The following is an 18,854-nucleotide window of genomic DNA, read 5'->3' as shown; positions in this document are numbered from 1 at the left end:
TGTAAGTGCCCGCCCACTGAAGAAGAGGCTGTGGCCAGTAGATGAAATGAAACACGCGGCTTCTATTTTGTTGTTGTTGTTGTTATGTTTGTTACCTTTGGTTTGGGCCACATGTGGCAATATTCAGGGGTTACTCCTGTCTCTGTACTTTCCTGGTGATGCTCAGGAATTACTCCTGGCTCTGTACTTTCTTAGAGATGCTCGGGGATTACTCCAGACTCTGAACTTTGCTGGCGATGATCAGGGGGACAATAGAGGTTGCCAGGGTTCAAAACTGGCTTGGCGTGGCTGGAGTGATAGCACAGCGGATAGGGCGTTTGCTTTGCATGCGGCCGACCCGGGTTCTATTTCCAGCATCCCATATGGTTCCCTAGCACCACCAGGAGTCATTCCTGAGTGCAGAGCCAGGAGTTACCCCTGTGCATCGCCAGATGTGACCCAAAAAGAAAAAAAACTGGCTTAGCCCCATGCAAAGCAAGTGCCCTAACCCACTGTACTATGGCTCTGGCTCGCACCTCCACTCTCAAATGAGATCTAGTGCCGTGTGGGACCCGTTGATGAACTGGAGGTAATTATGCTAAGTGAAATCATCTAGGAAATAAAGTGCTCCATTGTTTCATCCATATCTGAAAAATGAATAACTCAAGCAAACAAACCAACAAAAAAAGTAAAACCTCCAAAATCAATAAAATTAATGCTTAGAGTCCGGAGAGATAGTACTAGGGTGAAGGTGCTTACCTTGTACACAGCAACTCTCGTTTGAGCCATAGCACATCATATGATCCCTATCCCTGACACCTCATATGATTCCAGAGTAAAAGTGAGGAGTGAGCCAGAGAATGTGACTCCAAACTGTCATTCCCCCCCACCCCTCCGCCCCAATTAACTGCTAGAGTCAAAGTCAGTGACTGGAGGGGAAGGAGGCATGTGAGAAGAAGAGCAGAGAGGTCTTTAGTGGGGTGAATGCAAGAGTGCTATGGACATATAGAGGTGTGAAGCTGTAACCCCAAAATTCTGTAATGTAATCTAAGAACAATCAAGGAAAGAATTTAATAATTAATCAAAGAAATATTTAATCTGGTGAGCCTGGAGCAACAATACAGCAAGTAGGATGTTTTGCCTTTCACAATCTAACCAAGGTTTGATCCCTGGCACCCCATAAACACCCACCCCGCAGCCCATCATGAGTGATTCCTGAGTTCAGAACCAGGAGGAAGCTCTGAGAACCACCACTTGTGGCCCCCAAACCAAACAAAATTTAATATGGTATTTGCAGTATGAGTACATCGGGTAGGCACTGACTTGTGTGCAGTGGATCTGGATCCAATCCTCAGAACCCAGATGGTCCCTGAGCCCAGTCATGAGTGACCCTTGAACTCAGAACCAGAATAAAGTCCTGAGAATGGCCAAGTATGGCCCAAAATAAAAAAATAAATTTAAAAAACAAATCTGGGCTTAAGAGATCGCCTAGTAGACTGAGCACAGGCTTTCACATGCTGAGTCCTGGCTCAATTCTGGCACCAAATGGTCCCATGAACACCACGGGGACAGTCTCCACCACAAAGTAGGAGTCAGCCCTGAGCACCGCAGCTGTGCCCCTAGAATAAAAACACAATTTTTATCTCATTCCTTGGACGAGTTTCACTGTTTCAGGCCTTCCATGAAAGACACTAACCCAGGTGGAGCTGGTCGGAGAGTGTGGCGGGGGGGTAAGGTTCATTAGCTCTCACTCTGCTTTAGGAGCAAACACAGTTCTGGCAAGCAGCAACGAGCAGAACTCAACTAGACACATCACTAAGTGCACACCAATTCCAGAATTTTCCCAGCATCAGGTAAAGGCCAGCTCGCTGTGAACTCCAGCAGGAATGGCCTGTCCCCAGGTATTCTCTGGCTAACCCACAGCCTGGGGTTCTGCCTGCCCATACAGCCTGGGTGTCCACTGTGCAGTGTCTGACACTATGTATGCCCAGGGTTAGCAGGACCTACTCACCGCTGCCTCTCTCACCCTCCCTTGCTCTCCATCTGTCCGTAGCATTGGCCACTCTCAACAGGCCGCCCTCTTGTGTGGACGCCAACTGCCTCACGTGAGCTCCTCCGCCTAGTGGAACCATCTTCCCACCCAACTTGGGCTCCGGCTTGAGCCACTGTTGCACTCTTCTGGGTCTCTGTCTGCACCCACAGTGTGTGACTGCCCACCTTGTGGTTGGTGTCGGTCTGAATTATCCAGGAAGGGAAGGGAAAGCAAAGGAGGGAGAGAGAAGAGAAAGGGAGAACGAACAGAGAGAAGGAAGGAAGGAAGGAAGGAAGGAAGGAAGGAAGGAAGGAAGGAAGGAAAGAAGGAAGGAAGGAAAGAAGGAAGGAAGGAAAGAAGGAAGGAAGGAAGGAAGATAGGAGAGAAGATTCAAAAATAAAAACAAAGAGCTCTCCAAGGGTGATATATCCCAGAGTAATCGGTGGTTTAGACCTTCTGACCAATCAAGGATGCACAAATATTTTGTGATTCAGCTTATTATTTTAATTTTTGGGGCGTTGAGAAGGGACTTCAAAGAGCTTAAGATAAACAATTTCTTGCCTTCTGGAAACATCAAAGGTGATAACACCAAATTAAAAGTTAACAATGAATGTGTCTCCATTAATTGTTACAGACTATGTAGGCTTAAACTCTGGATATGTTTATAAGCAGTGAAATAAAATCTCGATGGATTATTCTTTAATCTTAATATATCAAGTTATATCTGAAAAAGGTCCTCCAACCTCTGACTGTGGCGATTAACAGTATAGAATTATGGGCACCTGCTGATTCAGTTCTGTAGTTTGCTCTGATGTAACTGAGCCATCAGAGAGTGTTTGGGAAAGAGATGATCACTGACTTGCTCAATGGAACAGTCCATATTCAAAATAAAACATGGTGTCACTTCTAGAGACAGGATGATAATTTTGAGTTTATTAAAGTTTCTTTATCAATTCCTGAGCTATTTTAACTGTGTCATCTCCCTTAGATCACTCAATATATCCACCTCTCAATGGAAGTTAAGTGAGTGAACAGAAGCAGTAGATGCACACAGTGAACTAAGCCATTTTCATTACTGGGATGAATTCACCAAGTAAATTGAGCTCGGTAATGTCCAGAGATGAAGCTTCCTTGAAGAACAAAGTGCAAAGTCAGGCTCCACGTGTGATTCTTCATCTGGGCTCAACCTTCAGAATGATGGGTTTCTCTGGTTGAATCAGCAATTGCTTCCCTAATATCATTGGAATCTGAAACAGGGAAACAGAAAAGACATGATGAGGGAGGAAACTGTAGCACTGTAGCACTGTTCTCCCATTGTTCATCAATTTGCTCGAGCGGGCTCAGTAACGTCTCCATTGTGAGACTTGTTGTTACTGTTTTTGGCATATCGAATACATCACAGGGAGCTTGCCAGGCTTTGCCGTTCGGGCGTGATACTCTCGGTAGCTTGTCAGGCTCTCTGAGAGGGGAGAAGGAATTGAATTCGGGTCGGCCTGGTCAGCATCGTGTAAGGCAGATGTCCTACCCGCTGCGGAAACAACAAACCAAAATATAGAAGACACATGGAGAACAATAATGTCTGGAAAAATAATTCAAAGTCTTTTAAAAGTTTTTCAGCATCATCTGCCTTTAATTCTTTATGTGGATCCTAGAATATATGTCAAGGCAGGAGAGTGAATGTATTAAGCCATGCATCATTCAACAAAATGTTTCTTCAACATTCATTCTGTCAGGCTGGGGAATTTTTCACACCGGCTCATAATATTTTTTTAATTAATTAATTAATTAATTTTTTACATTTTAAACCAGAAGAATAATATTTAAAGTTCAAACTGGATTCTTAAGCAGCATGGAAATTTTGCTTTTTAGGTACTTTTTATCATAGGCTTTTAACCTAGAAACTCATGGTGCCACAAACATGTGCATGTTATGAGTGTCACCCTGAGGTGCCAATGGCAAAGTGCTGTTAACAACCGCAAGTTTTGTGGGTCTGAGAAACTCGCAGGGTCATGATTCAGCTTCTTGATGGGAGGATCTCTTTGAAAGACTGTCTGTCTGTGTGTTCTAACAACCCCTGGGGCACAGATGCACTAACAGCACTGAACTTCTGAAGGTTTCCAGGTCTTTATTGCTACCATTGTCTTCTTTCTCTGACAGAAACTCACTCAGTCCCTTGAGAGAATGACTAACCAGCACCGTCTGATCCCAGTTGACTTAGGGGAATAAAACTCTCACAAAGGGTAAGAAGCACCAGCCTGTGTGTATCTGGAAGCTCATGGGGCTCAACTCTGATGGGCCAGAGGCCAGTTTTCTCTCAGGACTGAGGTCTCCATTTCTACCTAGCTGAAGGACTGCTCCAAGGATGCCCTAAACCCACAGTAAGATGCATAGTCCACCTCCAGCATCCCATGAAAACCTGAAAAGATCTCTTCAAGGGAAGGAGAAGCACAGTATTTGCACGAGTCCTAAAAAATAAGCCTCATGGTTCTTGGTTGATTTTCCATGTTTCCTGATGGAGGGATTTCAGATCTTCTGAGAAACACCACATTATTCTTTGAAATTTTAGAAAATTTCAAATGGCACACATGTATTTCTCAAGTACCATGCACAAAACTTGCACATACCAAAAATGGCATGTGCTCAATTTTTCAGAGTGAAATAGGTTAAAATTGTATCTAACCCACTTGGTATCAATTTGTACATAACTAGTCTGAATTTAGCACTGGTTCAACAATAACAGGGTCTCTGCATGACCCCATGAGTTTATAGAATAAGTAAATTAAAGACATTCTTACAAAGAGGGGATACACACTGAACCAAACTGGATGGTTTAAGGACAGACTATTGAGTTTGGTGGCAGAATTGATGATACCAGCGAACAACAGCTGATGACAGAGCAGAGAAGCAGCTCTGGGCTCTAAAAGGAATCTCCCTAGGGTGGTTTGGGGATTTAACTAAGTCATGAAGGGTAAGAAAACATAGGGTAGAGTGGGAAGAACATTCCTAATTTTATAATCACCACTAAGAGAGTTTGTATAAGTTCTGCTGGGAAAGAACATTGTTCCTGGGTCCTAGTGTGGTCATCCTGCCACTTTATTTTGGTTTTTTTTGGGTCACACCCAGTGATGTTTAGGGGTTACTCTTTGCTCTTCACTCAGGAACTACTACTGGCGGTGCTTGGGGGGACCATATGGGATGCTGAGAATTGAATCTGTGTCGGCCACATGCAAGGCAAACGCCCTACCCGCTGTGCTATCACTCCAGCCCCATCCTGCCACTTTTGACTGCAGAAGCCCCCTTCCTTCCAGTGGATTGAATCAGGTCCAAAGGACTGTGTACAAGCAAGATACACTAGCTGCACTGAATCCAAATGATCTCTTCAATTGAGTCTCCACCAAGTCATAACTAAGCACTCCAGACCTGAAGCATCCAGACTTCTTAGATAACTTCAAAGGGATCTCTTGGCCTTAGAAGAAGTTATAAAAGGATGAGTGATCACCTTTACATAGACATGAGAGAACTCTATAATCAACTCCCAATAGAACATGACTGATGCAGAGTGAACTATCTGACCTGTGTTTCTTCAGAAGGTCTGAAGGTAAAGTTCTGCAGTGTTTTGACAACAGCAAGTTTCAGGCTCATGAGAGCAAACCTCATGCCAATACATTTCCGGGGACCAGCTCCAAAGGGCACGTAGACATAAGGACTGATGTTGTCCTTGTTCTGAATGCTGAACCTGGTTGCAGATCATTGAATGAAACCAAGTTAGTGAATATTAATTAAAAAATACAAAAGTTATATGTTTCAGATTTTCACTGAGATTTCACAGTCAGTGTACACAAACACTTTTTTATTCCTGTGGCTATTTGTCTATGAAAACAGTAGAGTGCAGATCTGTACCACCCCTATACTCGTAGGGCTCCTGGATTTGCTAAGGAGATGAGATGAACACTGTTGCAAAGAAGATGTAACTTTAAAAACTAAGATTACATTCTGGGTGGTGAGCATTACAATTCCTGAAAGAAAGCAGGATTGGAAAGATCCCAGTTGAAGGGAAAGTAGAGCTCTTCCTCGATTCACTTTATGTAGGTCAGGAGACCATTAAGGACCAAGTTAGAAACCACTGTTTGAGGGCTGGAGAGATACTACAGCAGGTTGGGTTTTTGTTCTGCACATGGTTGATACAGGTTTGATCCCCAGTGCCCCGTGTAGTCCCCCAAGCCCACCAGGAGTGATTCCTGAATGCAGAACCAGAAGGAAGCCCTGAGCGATCCTGGGTATAGCCCCAAAACAAACAAACGAGCAAAAAAAAACTCCATTATTTAACTTGTTACTTTTTCCTCCCTTTCCCTGCTGCCACTCTCTTCTCTTGCCTGCTCAAGCAAATGGGTTGACAGTGTTACAGTGCTACGCAGCTATTCTAAGGTCTTACTCCTGATTCTGTGCTGGGGATCACTCCTGGAAGGACTTTGGGAATGAAGTATAATGTTGGGGATCTAACTTGGGGATCAACTTCTTGCAAGGTAAATGTTTGTGAGTATATGTATAAATATATGAAGCAAGAAAGACATGAATAAGATATGACTTATCTTTTTCTGTTAAAAAAAGTGAAAATTTCAATGCCATATAATACAAACAATTAAAGCTTTAGGGGTATTTTTATTGTTTGGGGGACAACCTGAGAGAACTGGGGACTTACTCCTGGTTTCTGTATTCAGGGAGCACTACTGTAAGGGCTCTAGGGACTATTCTGTGTGCCTAGTATTGCACCCATTCAGACAGGTGCAAAGCACGTGCCCTACCTGCTGCAATACTGCTCCAGTACAACAGCATTCTAACTTTTAAAAGTCCATGTAAAAACAGAGACCATCTATGCATAGAAAAATGTCCATAAGGACATACTTAGTAAGGTCTATCTTAGGAATGGGTCAACAATATCAACTTTCTTCGGTCTGGTTTGCAAAATTTTAACAATCAGCCATCACACTTTTGAGAAGAAAAATCAAAAACAATTTAGAGGAAGGAAATGAGTGAACAGTCACATGTTCATCATTACACTCAGCGGAATGAGGGCATTTATAGGTCAAATTAGATCAAAACTCACTTGTGGGATATAAAAGAACATAACATGAGACTAATACACATAGACAGTAGAAACAAGGGCTGGGAGGATTGGTCCATGGTTGGAAGCCTGCCTCAAGTGCTGGTGGAGAAAACAGTTGGGATAGAGAATGGACCACTATGACAAAGTTAGTTAGAAATGCAGTCTGGATAAAAACCTGTGTGCTGAAAATATGTAAAGGGATAAGCATACCTCTGAGTATCTATATTAATAGCAAACCATAATGCCCAAAATGAGAGAGAGATGGAGCAAGAGGGGTAGGGTGAGAGAGAGAGAGAGAGAGAGAGAGAGAGAGAGAGAGAGAGAGAGAAGGAAAGTGTTGGCGATAGAGAAGGTTGGGTGAGGGAGGGTGGGAAGGAAACTGGGGACTTTGGTGGTGGGAAATGTACACTGGTGGAGGGATAGGTGTTGGAACATGGTATGACTGAAACCTGACCATGAACAGTTCTGTATCTGTGTATCTCACAGTGAGAGAATAAGGAGAAGGAGGAGGAGAAGGAGGAGGAGAAGGAGGAGGAGAAGGAGGAGGAGGAGGTGGAGGAGGAGGTGGAGGAGGAGAAGGAAGAGGAGGAGGAAGAGGAGGAGGGGGGAGGAAAGTCTATTTTAAAATAAAACACAAGGGAACACCAAGTAAAGGGTTTTTGGAGGACTCGCTCGGGATGCGAGACACGTGCTGAAAGCAGATTATAGACCGAACACGATGGTCACTCAATAACTATATTGCAAACCACAACACCCTAAAGGAAAGAGAGGGCAAAAGGCAATGCTATGGCATAGAAGTGGGGCGGGGTGGGGGGGATGGGGGGTTGGGAAGGCTACTGGGTTCATTGGTGGTGGAGAATGGGCACTGGTGGAGGGATGGGTACTTGATCATTGTATAACTGAAACCCAAACACAAAAATATGTAAGTCTACAACTGTACCTCACGGTGTTTCACTAATAAAAAAAATAAAATTAAAAAAATAATAATTTACTGAAGTTAAAAACAAAATCAGGAGACCGGAGCGATAGTACAGCAGGTAGGGCGTTTGCTTTGCACGCAGCTGACCCAGGTTCAATCCCTGGCATTCCATATGGTCCCCTGAGCATCGCCAGGAATAATTCATGAGTGAAGAGCCAGTAGTAACCTTTGAGCATCGCTGGGAGTGAACCCCCCAAAAAATAAAATCACCCCAGATTAGATTGAAGTGGCTGCCTTCTGGAGGATGGGAGAGTCAGGCGTTACCTTTCGGGATGGAACTCCTCAGGATCTGTCCACAGTTCCAAGTCTTTATGGAGAACAAAGATGGGCATCATGACCACTGTGCCTTTGGGGATGAGCAGCCCATTGATTTCCACATCTTCCTTACAGACCCTCTCGAGTAGGCCAGCAGATGGATATAATCTGAGAGTTTCGCTCACCAACATGTCAAGGTATTCCATTTGCTCCAGGGTGTCAAAGGCGGGTGGTTCCTGGAAAGAAATAGATTTGGAGCTGAAGCAATGGTACAAAAGTAAGGTGTTTTAATCAAGAGAAACAGAGTTGCAAAATGGATCCAGAAACTGAAACCAACATTCTGCTGTCTACAAGAAACTCATCTGAACAATCAGAGCAAACAGACTCAAAGTTAAAGGATGGAAAACAATTCTGCAAGCAAACAGCTCCCTCAAAAAAGCTGGGGTGGCCATACTAGTATCCAACAACATAAATTTCAGGTTGAAAAAGATTAGAAGGGACAGCGAAGGACATTTTCTATTTATCAAGGGATATGTACAACAGGAAGAAATCACACTCTGAAATATATATGCACCTAATGAGGGACCAGCTAAATACGTAAAACAACTGCTAAGAGATTTTAAGAAGGACATTGCTAGCAACACAACAGTAGTTGGAGACTTCAACATCGACATCGCCTGTTCACCTCTGGATAGATCAACAAGAACAAAACTCAACAAGGAAACATTGGTTTTAAAGGAAGAAATAGAAGAGAGAGGGCTAGTAGACTTATATAGGTTTTTACACCCCCAAAAGAAAGAATACACATTCTTCTCCAGTGCACACGGAACATTTTCCAAAATAGACCACGTGTTAGGCCACAAAACATACCTCAATAGAATCAGAAAGATAGAAGTAGTATCAACAAGTTTTTCAGACCACGATGCACTGAAGATAGAAGCAAATCACACAAAGACATCGAGAAAAAAATCAAACACCTGGAAATTAAACAACCAAAATGTTGAACAATGAGTGTGTCAGAAAGGTAGTCAAAGACGAAATCAAAAGATACCTGGAAACAAATAAGAATGAAGACACGAGCTACCAGAACCTACGGGATGCAGCTAAAGCTGTGCTAAGAGGAAAATTTTTAGCATTGAAAGCATTCCTAAGGAAAGAAGAAAGGGCCTACATAGACAACCTAACCACAAAGCTCAAGATCTTAGAAAAAGACCAACAAAAGGAACCCAAGTCCGGCTGAAGGAAAGAAATAATAAAACTTAGAGCAGAAATTAATGACATGGAAACAAAAAAAAAAATCTGAAAGGTCAATGAAACCAAGAGCTGGTTCTTTGAGAAAATAAATAAGATTGATAAACCACTAGCAAGACTCAAAAAGAAAGAGAGAGAGAGAACCCTAATAAACCGAATCAGAAATGAAAAAGGGGACATCACAACAGAAACCAACGAAATTCAAAAGATCATCAGAGACTACTTTGAGAGTCTGTATGCCATGAAACAAGAGAACCTAGAAGAAATGGATAAAATACTGGATTCGTATAATCTCCCAAGATTGAACCAGGAAGACTTGCGATACCTGAATAGAACAATTCATATTAAGGAAATTGAAGCAGTAATCAAAAAGGCAATAAAGGCATCCAGATAGGAAAGGAAGAAATCTAGCTCTCACTATTTGCAGATGATATGATACTATATCTCAAGAATCCTAAATCCTCTACCAAGAAACTCCTAGAAACAATAGACTTGTACAGTGAAGTCGCAGATTATAAAATCAGTGCTCAAAAATCCATGACCTTCCTATACGCAAATAATGAGACAGAGGAAAGTGACATGAAAAATATAATCCCGTTCACAATTGTGACCCAGAAAATCAAATACCTCAGAATCAGCCTAACTAAAGAGATAAAGGACCTCTATGTTACTCCATGAAATAAAAGAGGACACAAGGAAATGGAAACATATTCCGTGCTCATGGATAGGAAGAATCAACATCGTCAAAATGGCAATACTCCCGAAAGCATTATACAGATTCAACGCAATCCCTATAAAAATACCCATGAAATTCTTCAAAGAAATAGATCAAGCATTCCTGAAATTCATACGGAACAACAAATGCCCATGAATAGCTAAAGCAATTCTTGGGAAAAAGACGTGGGGAGGCATTACCCTACCCAACCTCAAACTCTACTACAAAGCGGTAATAATTAAAACAGCATGGTACTGGAACAAAGGCAGGGCCACAAACCAATGGAACAGGATGGAATATCCATACGCACAACCCCAAATGTATGAACATCTAATCTTTGATAAGGGAGCAAGAAATATGAAGTGGAACAAGGAAAGCCTCTTCAACAAATGGTGCTGGTATAACTGGACAACCACATGCAAAAAAAAAATGGGCTTAGACCTCGACCTAACACCATCCACAAAAGTCAGATCAGAATGGATTAAAGATCTCAACATCAGGCCAAAATTCATAAAGTACATTGAAGACAAGGTTGGCAAAACCCTCCACGATATTGAGGCTAACCGTATCTTCAAAGACGACACTCCACTGACCAACCAAGTGGAAACAGAGATAAACAAATGGGACTATCTTAAATTAAGAAGTTTCTGCACCTCAAAAGATACAGTGACCAGAATACAAAGAAAATCTACAGAAAGGGAAAGTATATTTATCCAATACCCTTTAGATAAGGGGTTAATATCAAGAATATACAAGGCACTGGTTGAACTCTACAAGAAGAAAACATCTACCCCCACCAAAAAATAGGGTGATGAAGTGAACAGAAACTTTCCCAAAGAAGAAATCCGAATGACTAAAATGTACATGAGAAAATGCTCTTCATCACTAATCATCGGGTAGATGCAGATTAAAACAACAATGAGATATCATCTCATACCACAGAGACTGGCCCACATCCAAAAGAACAAAAGGAACGGTGTTGGCATGGATGTGGCGAGAAAGGGACTCTCCTTCACTGCTGGTGGTAATGCCGACTGGTTCAGCCCTTTTGGAAAACAGTATGGACGATTCTCAAAAAATTAGAAATTGAGCTCCCATTTGATCCAGCAATACCACTCCTGGGAATATATCCTGGAGAGGCAAAAAAGTACAGTCAAAATGACATCTGCATTTCTATGTTCATTGCTGCACTATTCACAATAGCCAAAATCTGGAAAAAAAAAAACCGAATGCCCGAGAACAGATGACTGGTTAAAGAAACTTTGGTACATCTACACAATGGAGTACTATACAGCTGTTAGAAAAGATGAAGTCATGAAATTTACATACATGCATTACTACATGGAAAGTATCATGCTAAGTAAAATGAGTAGAAAGAGAGGGGCAGACATAGAAAGATTGCATTTATCTGGGGAACATAAAATAACAAAATAGAAGACTAACACCCAAGAGTAGCCAAGATAAGAACCAGGAGGTTCACTCCATGGCTTGGAGGCCAGCCGCACGTCCTAGGGGAAAAGGCAGCTCAGATAGAGAAGGGAGTACCAAATAAAGGGTGTTGGGAGGATCCTCCCAGGATGAGAGATGCATGCTGAAAGTAGACTATAGACCGAACATGATTGCCACTCGATGCCTCTTTTGCAAATCACAGCACCCAAAAAGGAAAGAGAAAACAAAAGGGAATGCCCTGCCAAAGGGGTGGGGTGGGATGGGTTAGAAGGGGTGGTGGGAGGGATACTGGGAGCATTGGAGGTGGAGAATGGGCACTGGTGGAGGGATGGGTACTTGATCATTGTATAACTGAAACCCAGTAACAAAAAAATTGTAAGTCTACAACTGTATCTCATGGTGTTTCACTAATAAAAATTAAAAAAAATTAAGGTGCTTGCTTTGCATGCAACCAACCCAGGTTCAATACTTGTCATCTCTTATGGTTCCCTGAGACTGCCAAGATGATTCCTCAGCAAACAGCCAGGACTAACCCCTGAGCACTGCCCAGTGAACCCCCACCAAAACAAGAAGGAAATAGATTTGGATGAATGAGGATTTGAGATTTATTTTTCACTCCATCTCTGTGATATTGTGAAAATGTTAGACTGTTCCACTCACCTTACTGGGGAAAGTGGCATCAATCTCCTGCTGCAGTTTCTGCTGGACGTCAGGATAGGATGGCCAGGCAATACACGAGGAATGAGAGAGTACTTCTGGTGTTCTCATAGCCAGAAAAGATAAAGATAATTGATTGGGCCAATAGCTCCAGGTCAGTCAGAGCTAAAACAGGAGAAATGGGATTGAGAGTGAGGTAGAAAACGTCATAGCTGATATAATGTGACTCCAAAATCAACGCAGAAAGAGAGAGACATAGAATGATGGGAGGGGGTGTTGAGTTTCCCTCCCCACCCCAGCAGAACCCTGGAAGCCAAAAAATCTCCAGAACCAAACCACAGTCATGCTCAAGGCTGCTCTCCACAGGCTTGGATGAGCCTCACCTATGAGGGAACCTGCAGGAAACCCCAGGTATGTGGGACCCATGACTGAGATCTCCAAGCTCTCTGGAATGGGACTGGGCCTTCTTCCCCAGGTCCCCAGTTTTCCAGCTTGGCTGACACACCCACAAACTGCCATATAATCTCATCAATGGTTAAGACTATGAAATAAATAAATAAATAAATAAATAAATAAATAAAGACTATGAAATAAAGCTCTCGGAAGAGAATGACATAGAATGTCCTGGAGCACACGACCATGACCTCTTATATTTTAGCCACTGATGTACCAAAAGTAGCACACATTTGTTTGGATTTAATATACATTCTTATAATCTCTTATACAAGGGCTTAAATAACTCCAGGTTGAAATAAAACAATATTCACATACTTTCCTCTTATGGTGGTGGGAAGGTGCAGAGTGGTGGGATTGGTCTTTGATAATAGTTAATTATCTGTAACTGTAATATCTGTAATGAACTGTAGCATTGTAGCACTATTCTCCCGTTGTTCTTTGATTTACTCGAGTGGGCCCAGTAACGTCTCAATTGTGAAGGGCCCAATTGTGAGACTTGTTACTGTGTTTGGCATATCGAATACATCACGGGTAGCTTGCCAGGTTTTGCCGTGCGGGCGAGATACTCTTGGCAGGTAGGCTGCTTGCTATACTCGTGGCTGATCTGAGTTCAATCCCTGGTACCCCATAGGGTACCCTGAATCCCACAGGGAGTGATCCCTGAATGCAGAGCCAGAAATAATCCCTAAGCATTGCTTGGTGTAGTCTCAAGACCAAAAGGGAAAAACCTGCAGCTTACAATTATTTTTCTGTAATTATAACTACTCTCTTAGATGGGCAAATAAATATCTCAGTTTCAAGTTCTCTCTCTCTCTCTCTCTCTCTCTCTCTCTCTCTCTCTCCTTTCTTTGGTGAGGGTCACATCAGGAATGCTCAGGGGCTATGGCTATTTCCGTTCAGTTCTTGGGGGTGGCTCCTGGGAGTTCTGCAGGGATGTGTTACTGGGAACAAATGCGGATAGACCCTCCTGCGTGCACCCAATCAGCCCATTGAGCAATCTTTCTGGCCCCAAGTCTTTTATTTCACCCATTATCCATTGGAAAGCTCAGGCAACCTGTCGGGGTGTTTTCCAGTGAATCCTCTGATGGTCAACGTGTGCAGAAAGTTTCTCACCAAGCTTGGCCTTCCTGAGCCTGAGCAGGAGCCCCTCTGCAGAGGGAGGGAGGGCTGCCAGCCCAGGATGGCAGCGAGATGGGGGTGCTTTCTGAGAGGGATGGGTACGTGGGAATTCTCTCCCCAAGGATGGTGGTGAACCCCTAGAGAGAGAGACTGGAGTCCGGCCTTCATCCTGAGAGCAGCGATAACGGGAGGGAGCAGGCAACACTTTGTCCAAGGGTCTGTGAAGACAAGCCAGAGGGCTGAGGACTTGGAGAGAGAAGGCTCAAGAAGCAACTGACATGCTATGGTGGTTGGAGTTTTCTGGATCTGTTACTGAGGATGTTTTGCTCTCTCATCATTGGTCAAACTTCTACCCTAGAAGCAGCCATTTTCTAGGAAAGAGGTTAAGTCTTAGTTTTTGTTCATTTTGGCTTTGCAAGTGACTTTCTTCCATTAAGCTTTTACTCTGCTTTCAGCAACGAGTGGAATTCCTTCAACTGATGCTCAACTCTCAGAATTCCAAGGAAGTGGACTCCCACAAAGGTAAGCGAAGAGAGTGCCCTGGGCCCCTACTTGGGGAGGGAAGGAAGTGGGTGCAGCTGTGAAAACATCTGACCTTTTCTAGCAGACACACATTCCTGCCAATTCAAAGGTGCCAATGCAGATAGAAACAGTGGCCAGAATATGTTATAGCAGTGGGCAAGCAAGACTCTGATCCGGGCTTGAAAGATAGGAGCCAGAAGCAGTCATGCCCACAGTGTGTGTAAAGCATCATGGGACACTCAGGGGAGGGTCTGTACAGGCATTTGTCATGCATGAGTCAGTGAATCAGAATCTGGCCTGGAAATTTGCATCCAGGCCCTCATCATCCAGGACCTGCTTTCCCCCATGTTGACGACCTTAACTCGGGACCCCTAGCTGACGTTCTGCTCCCCAGACCATTATTGTGCGCTTTTCCCTCTTGTAGTTGATAAATTCCTCGGGAAGGGTGCATTTGGGGCTGTGTATTTGTTTTGGAGCTTCAGACTTTTTCTCACTATTTTTATCATCTGGAGAGAATTTTGGTGTGCAGTCACTTAGGATGATTTACTGTAGATTGCTGTCTCTGTAGTGCTTCTCCAACCCTGGTGAGTTGCTGTTCATTATGAGGGGGTTATATGTCTTCTTTCCCACTGTTCTTTCATTTGTCAGAGTGATCACCTGCATCACTCTGACTTTTCCCTTCCTTTTGATGCTCCAAATAACCCCATTTCTTGTACATAGGCTCCATTGTTTCCTTTTTCTTCTTCTTTTCAAATTTTCAATAGGCTTTAATTTTTTAAAAGCAGCTTTAAGTCAGTGTAAAATTGAATGGGAGGTACAATGACATAGTTCTTTTCAGTTTGCTTGTTTGGTATTTTTTGTTGTTGGTGACTGCGATGGGGCACACCTACCTGTGCTCAGGGATGACTTCTGCTGGGGTGCAAGGGATCAGCTGGGATGCCATGGATCAAATCTAGACCAGCCACATGCAAGGCAAGCACCTTACGTGTTGCACTGTCTCTGCATCCCCTAGAGTTCTTCTTATATAGCCCTGTTCTCTTCCTATTTGATAGAAGAAACTTTGGGAAACAGATCCAGAACATTTTTATTTTCACTGAATCACCATGAGACAGAGTTACAATTCAGTTTGTAACACAGTTCATGATTGAGTTTCAGTCATACAATGTTCAACACCCATCCCTCCACCAGTGTACATTTCCCACCACTAATATCCCTCGTATCCATCCTGCCATGGAACGACCCCGACCCTGTACTTTTATGGGGACGTGGGTCTGTGTGCATCTTTGATCTTAAAGAAGGAGCTGCTAACTGGCTTCCTGAAAGATTAATGAAGTATTTTAGTGATATACCTGCTTCCAGGGACCCAGAAGGCCCTGAGACCTGTCCTCCTTCCTTCCTAGGTGAAACCAACAAAGATGGCCGAGAAGAAATCACTGACCCAAATTCTGCTGTTCTAGCAACTGGCCTTTATAACCCTGACATGGCTTGAGACGATTCAAGGATCTAATCCACATGTACCCCTCAACCGTACCTGTACGTGGTGTTGCAGAATTGAATCAGAGAGATCTTGACATGCTGCTCCTCCACCAAGGAGGAATATGTGCTGCTCTGAAAGAAGAGTGCTGTTTCTACATGGACCACTCCGGGCAGGTTAAGGACTCTATGGCTAAAGTGCGGGAGGGCTTGGAGAAACGCAAGCGACAATGGGACCAGGAACAAAGCTGGTTTCAAACTTGGTTTCCTACTTCCCCTTGGCTAACCACTCTGTTACCAACTATACTTGGTCCTCTAATGGGGCTCTTACTGTTATCTCCTTTGGACCATGGGCCTTTCGGCTCCTGATTACTTTCATCAAGCAACAATTGGACTCCTTGCAGGCTAAACCCATACAAGTTCACTACCACCGGCTGGACCTGGCAGATAGGGGATACAGTGAGGACGTTAGTGCTTCACTGGGTATCCTATATCCTTAACAGGTCATATGCCCGCTGGCACTTGGGACCAGCAATCACCTCCTGGGCTAGGGCACCTTTAAAATGTGGGATAGAGGTATCTGCGGGCAAGGGGAGCCCTTGAGCAGGTTCCAAGCCCTTGTCGAAGAGCATGCCTATCTGCATGGAGATTAGACCCTGGAAATTTCTCCCCCCTATAAAAAGGGTCTAATTTATCGACCATCCCCCAGTAAGGCCCTAAAGGGATATAGGCCTCTACTCTCCTTGCTGGTTAATGCCCTTTAAACAACAACCTTACCTTCCTTAAAATAGAGAAAGGGAGAAGATGTAGTGAGCAGGCTCTTGGATACATAGCTTTCACAAGACACTGCCTATAGAATATTTACAGGACTCACAGTTCTCCCATTGTTCATCGATTTGCTCGAGCGGGTCCAGTAACGTCTCCATCATGAGACTTGTTGCTACTGTGTTTTGGCATATCGAGTACATCATGGGTAGCTTGCCAGGCTCTGCCATGCTGGTGAGATACTCTCGGTAGCTTGCCGGGCTCTCCGAGAGGGGCGGAGGAATCAAACTCTGGTCGGCCATGTTGGTTGCGTGCAAGGCAAACGCCCTACCCGCTGTGCTATGGCTCCAGCCCATTTACAGGATTAAGAAAGGCATTTTACGAGAACAGGATAGTTGGCCAACAGGAACTAGAACATTCTTGATGTCAGCCTGTGATTTAACTAGAGTACCCTTCTGAAGAGCCCCTGATAACCTGTTATCTCTCCCATCTGTCCCATGATTACCCTTTTTTGCCTCTGCCCCAAAGCTATGAGGGACAAAACTTAAGTTCAACGTATATAAGTGCTGTTGAATTTACAATAGCAGCTTCAGCTTTTGCTCACTGTACTCTAATCCTGCTGTCTGTCTCTTTCTTTCACTCTCACACCCTCTCCCTGTTATCCACGTTGACTAGTCCTGCGGGACATGACATTTGTTGAAATACTATTTGGGTTTCTTATAACTGAAGAGTTCAATCTAAAAACAAACGATTAAGATTAAGCACACATGTACACTTGATGGAATATTACAGAAACCTGGCATTAACAATTTTAAAACCAGTGAGTAACCTATGGAGACCTGAAATCTTTCAATCTTTGGTTTTTGTGGTGCCAGAAATGAACCCCTGTTTTATTTGATGCCAGAACTTGTAGTCCTGGGGTAGGCACAGAGTCAGGAACTGATGATGGCTGTGAGTCCAGCAGAAGACAGACTGGACCCCACTGCCTGGGCTGGACACCCACAAACGAAGACCGAACACACTTCAGCTCTTCATGCTTCTGGAACTGACAGGGGATGGGGGGTGACTGCAAATCTGGGTCTATCTTAAAGGAGCTAAACACACACATCTGACGGGAAATGCACAGGAGTTGAAGGTCAGGGGGATGGGGGTTGCTACATCATGGGGCAGCTGGGAGGGGCAACCGCAAAAAACATGGGAGATGCAGTCTGGCACTGCTGTGCGCTCTGCACTCTGCATCCCTGAGTCTTCCCTGAGACCCACATGAACCAGAAACATCTAACATGGACACTGGAAAGGTCATGGGTCATCCTGGTCACTGCAACACATTGCTCAGTCACCAGAGTCTGTCCATGTTTATTTCACACACACACACACATGCGCACACACACACACACACACACGCACACACACACATCTCCTTAAGCCATGCTTCAGCTAAACACATGCACGATAGGTTGTCCTTTTGCCTAACACATAAAACTATCCCACATAGGGGACTGACAGACTGTATAGTAGGTAAGGCATTTGCTTGCAAGTAGTTGACAAAAGTTCATCCACGGCAACGCATATTGTCCTCCGAGCCCACCAAGAGTGAGCCCTGAATGTAGAGCTGTAAGTTGTAAGTCTACAACTGTACCTCATGGTGTCTCACTAATTAAAAATAAATAAATAAATAAAAGGAGCAGGGCCCAAGGGTTTTGGGAGAGAATAGGTGTACATGAGTCAACGGATATGGCTTGGGCAGCTCTCAAGAACTCTCAGAAATAAAACCTCCCTCCCACTGGGAGCAAGTCCCCATTCCTTGACTGAGACCACAATGGTAGAAAAGTCAGATTCCCCAATAGACACAACAGAGTTCGCTGGAAGAATTTCTGCCTAAACCTCTCCTGGGAATTGAACTTCAGAATCGTCGATCAGGAATTCGCTGTAGCCTCCAGCTGGTTTCATCAACTGTCCAAGTTCATCTTGGTGGAGGCGGGAACGGAGCAGATCATTGATCCTGACTGTGGCTTTTGGAGTTGCGGGAGTCATTCGTTGCCTATGTGAACTTCCTTCTCTTGACCTTCCAGCTGGCAACTGATCAGCCCAGTTTCAC

General features: G+C 43.9%; 1 protein-coding gene across 1 annotated transcript; it reads right to left on the bottom strand.

The window, feature by feature from the left end:
• Nucleotides 1–3,183: 3,183 nt before the first annotated feature.
• On the bottom strand, nt 3,184–18,790 carry LOC130036475 (cytochrome P450 3A19-like). Its single transcript, XM_056128316.1, is given in 7 exon segments — nt 3,184–3,258; nt 5,585–5,747; nt 8,359–8,585; nt 12,425–12,484; nt 12,486–12,586; nt 16,323–16,431; nt 18,641–18,790. Coding segments are annotated over 7 exon segments (885 nt in total).
• Between the last annotated feature and the right edge of the window lie 64 nt (nt 18,791–18,854).

Source organism: Sorex fumeus, unplaced genomic scaffold, assembly GCF_029834395.1.
Source record: "Sorex fumeus unplaced genomic scaffold, SorFum_2.1 ptg000064l, whole genome shotgun sequence".
NCBI lineage: Eukaryota > Metazoa > Chordata > Mammalia > Eulipotyphla > Soricidae > Sorex > Sorex fumeus.
Note: the sequence above shows the minus strand (reverse complement) of the source record. Positions and strands in the feature narration are given on the sequence as shown.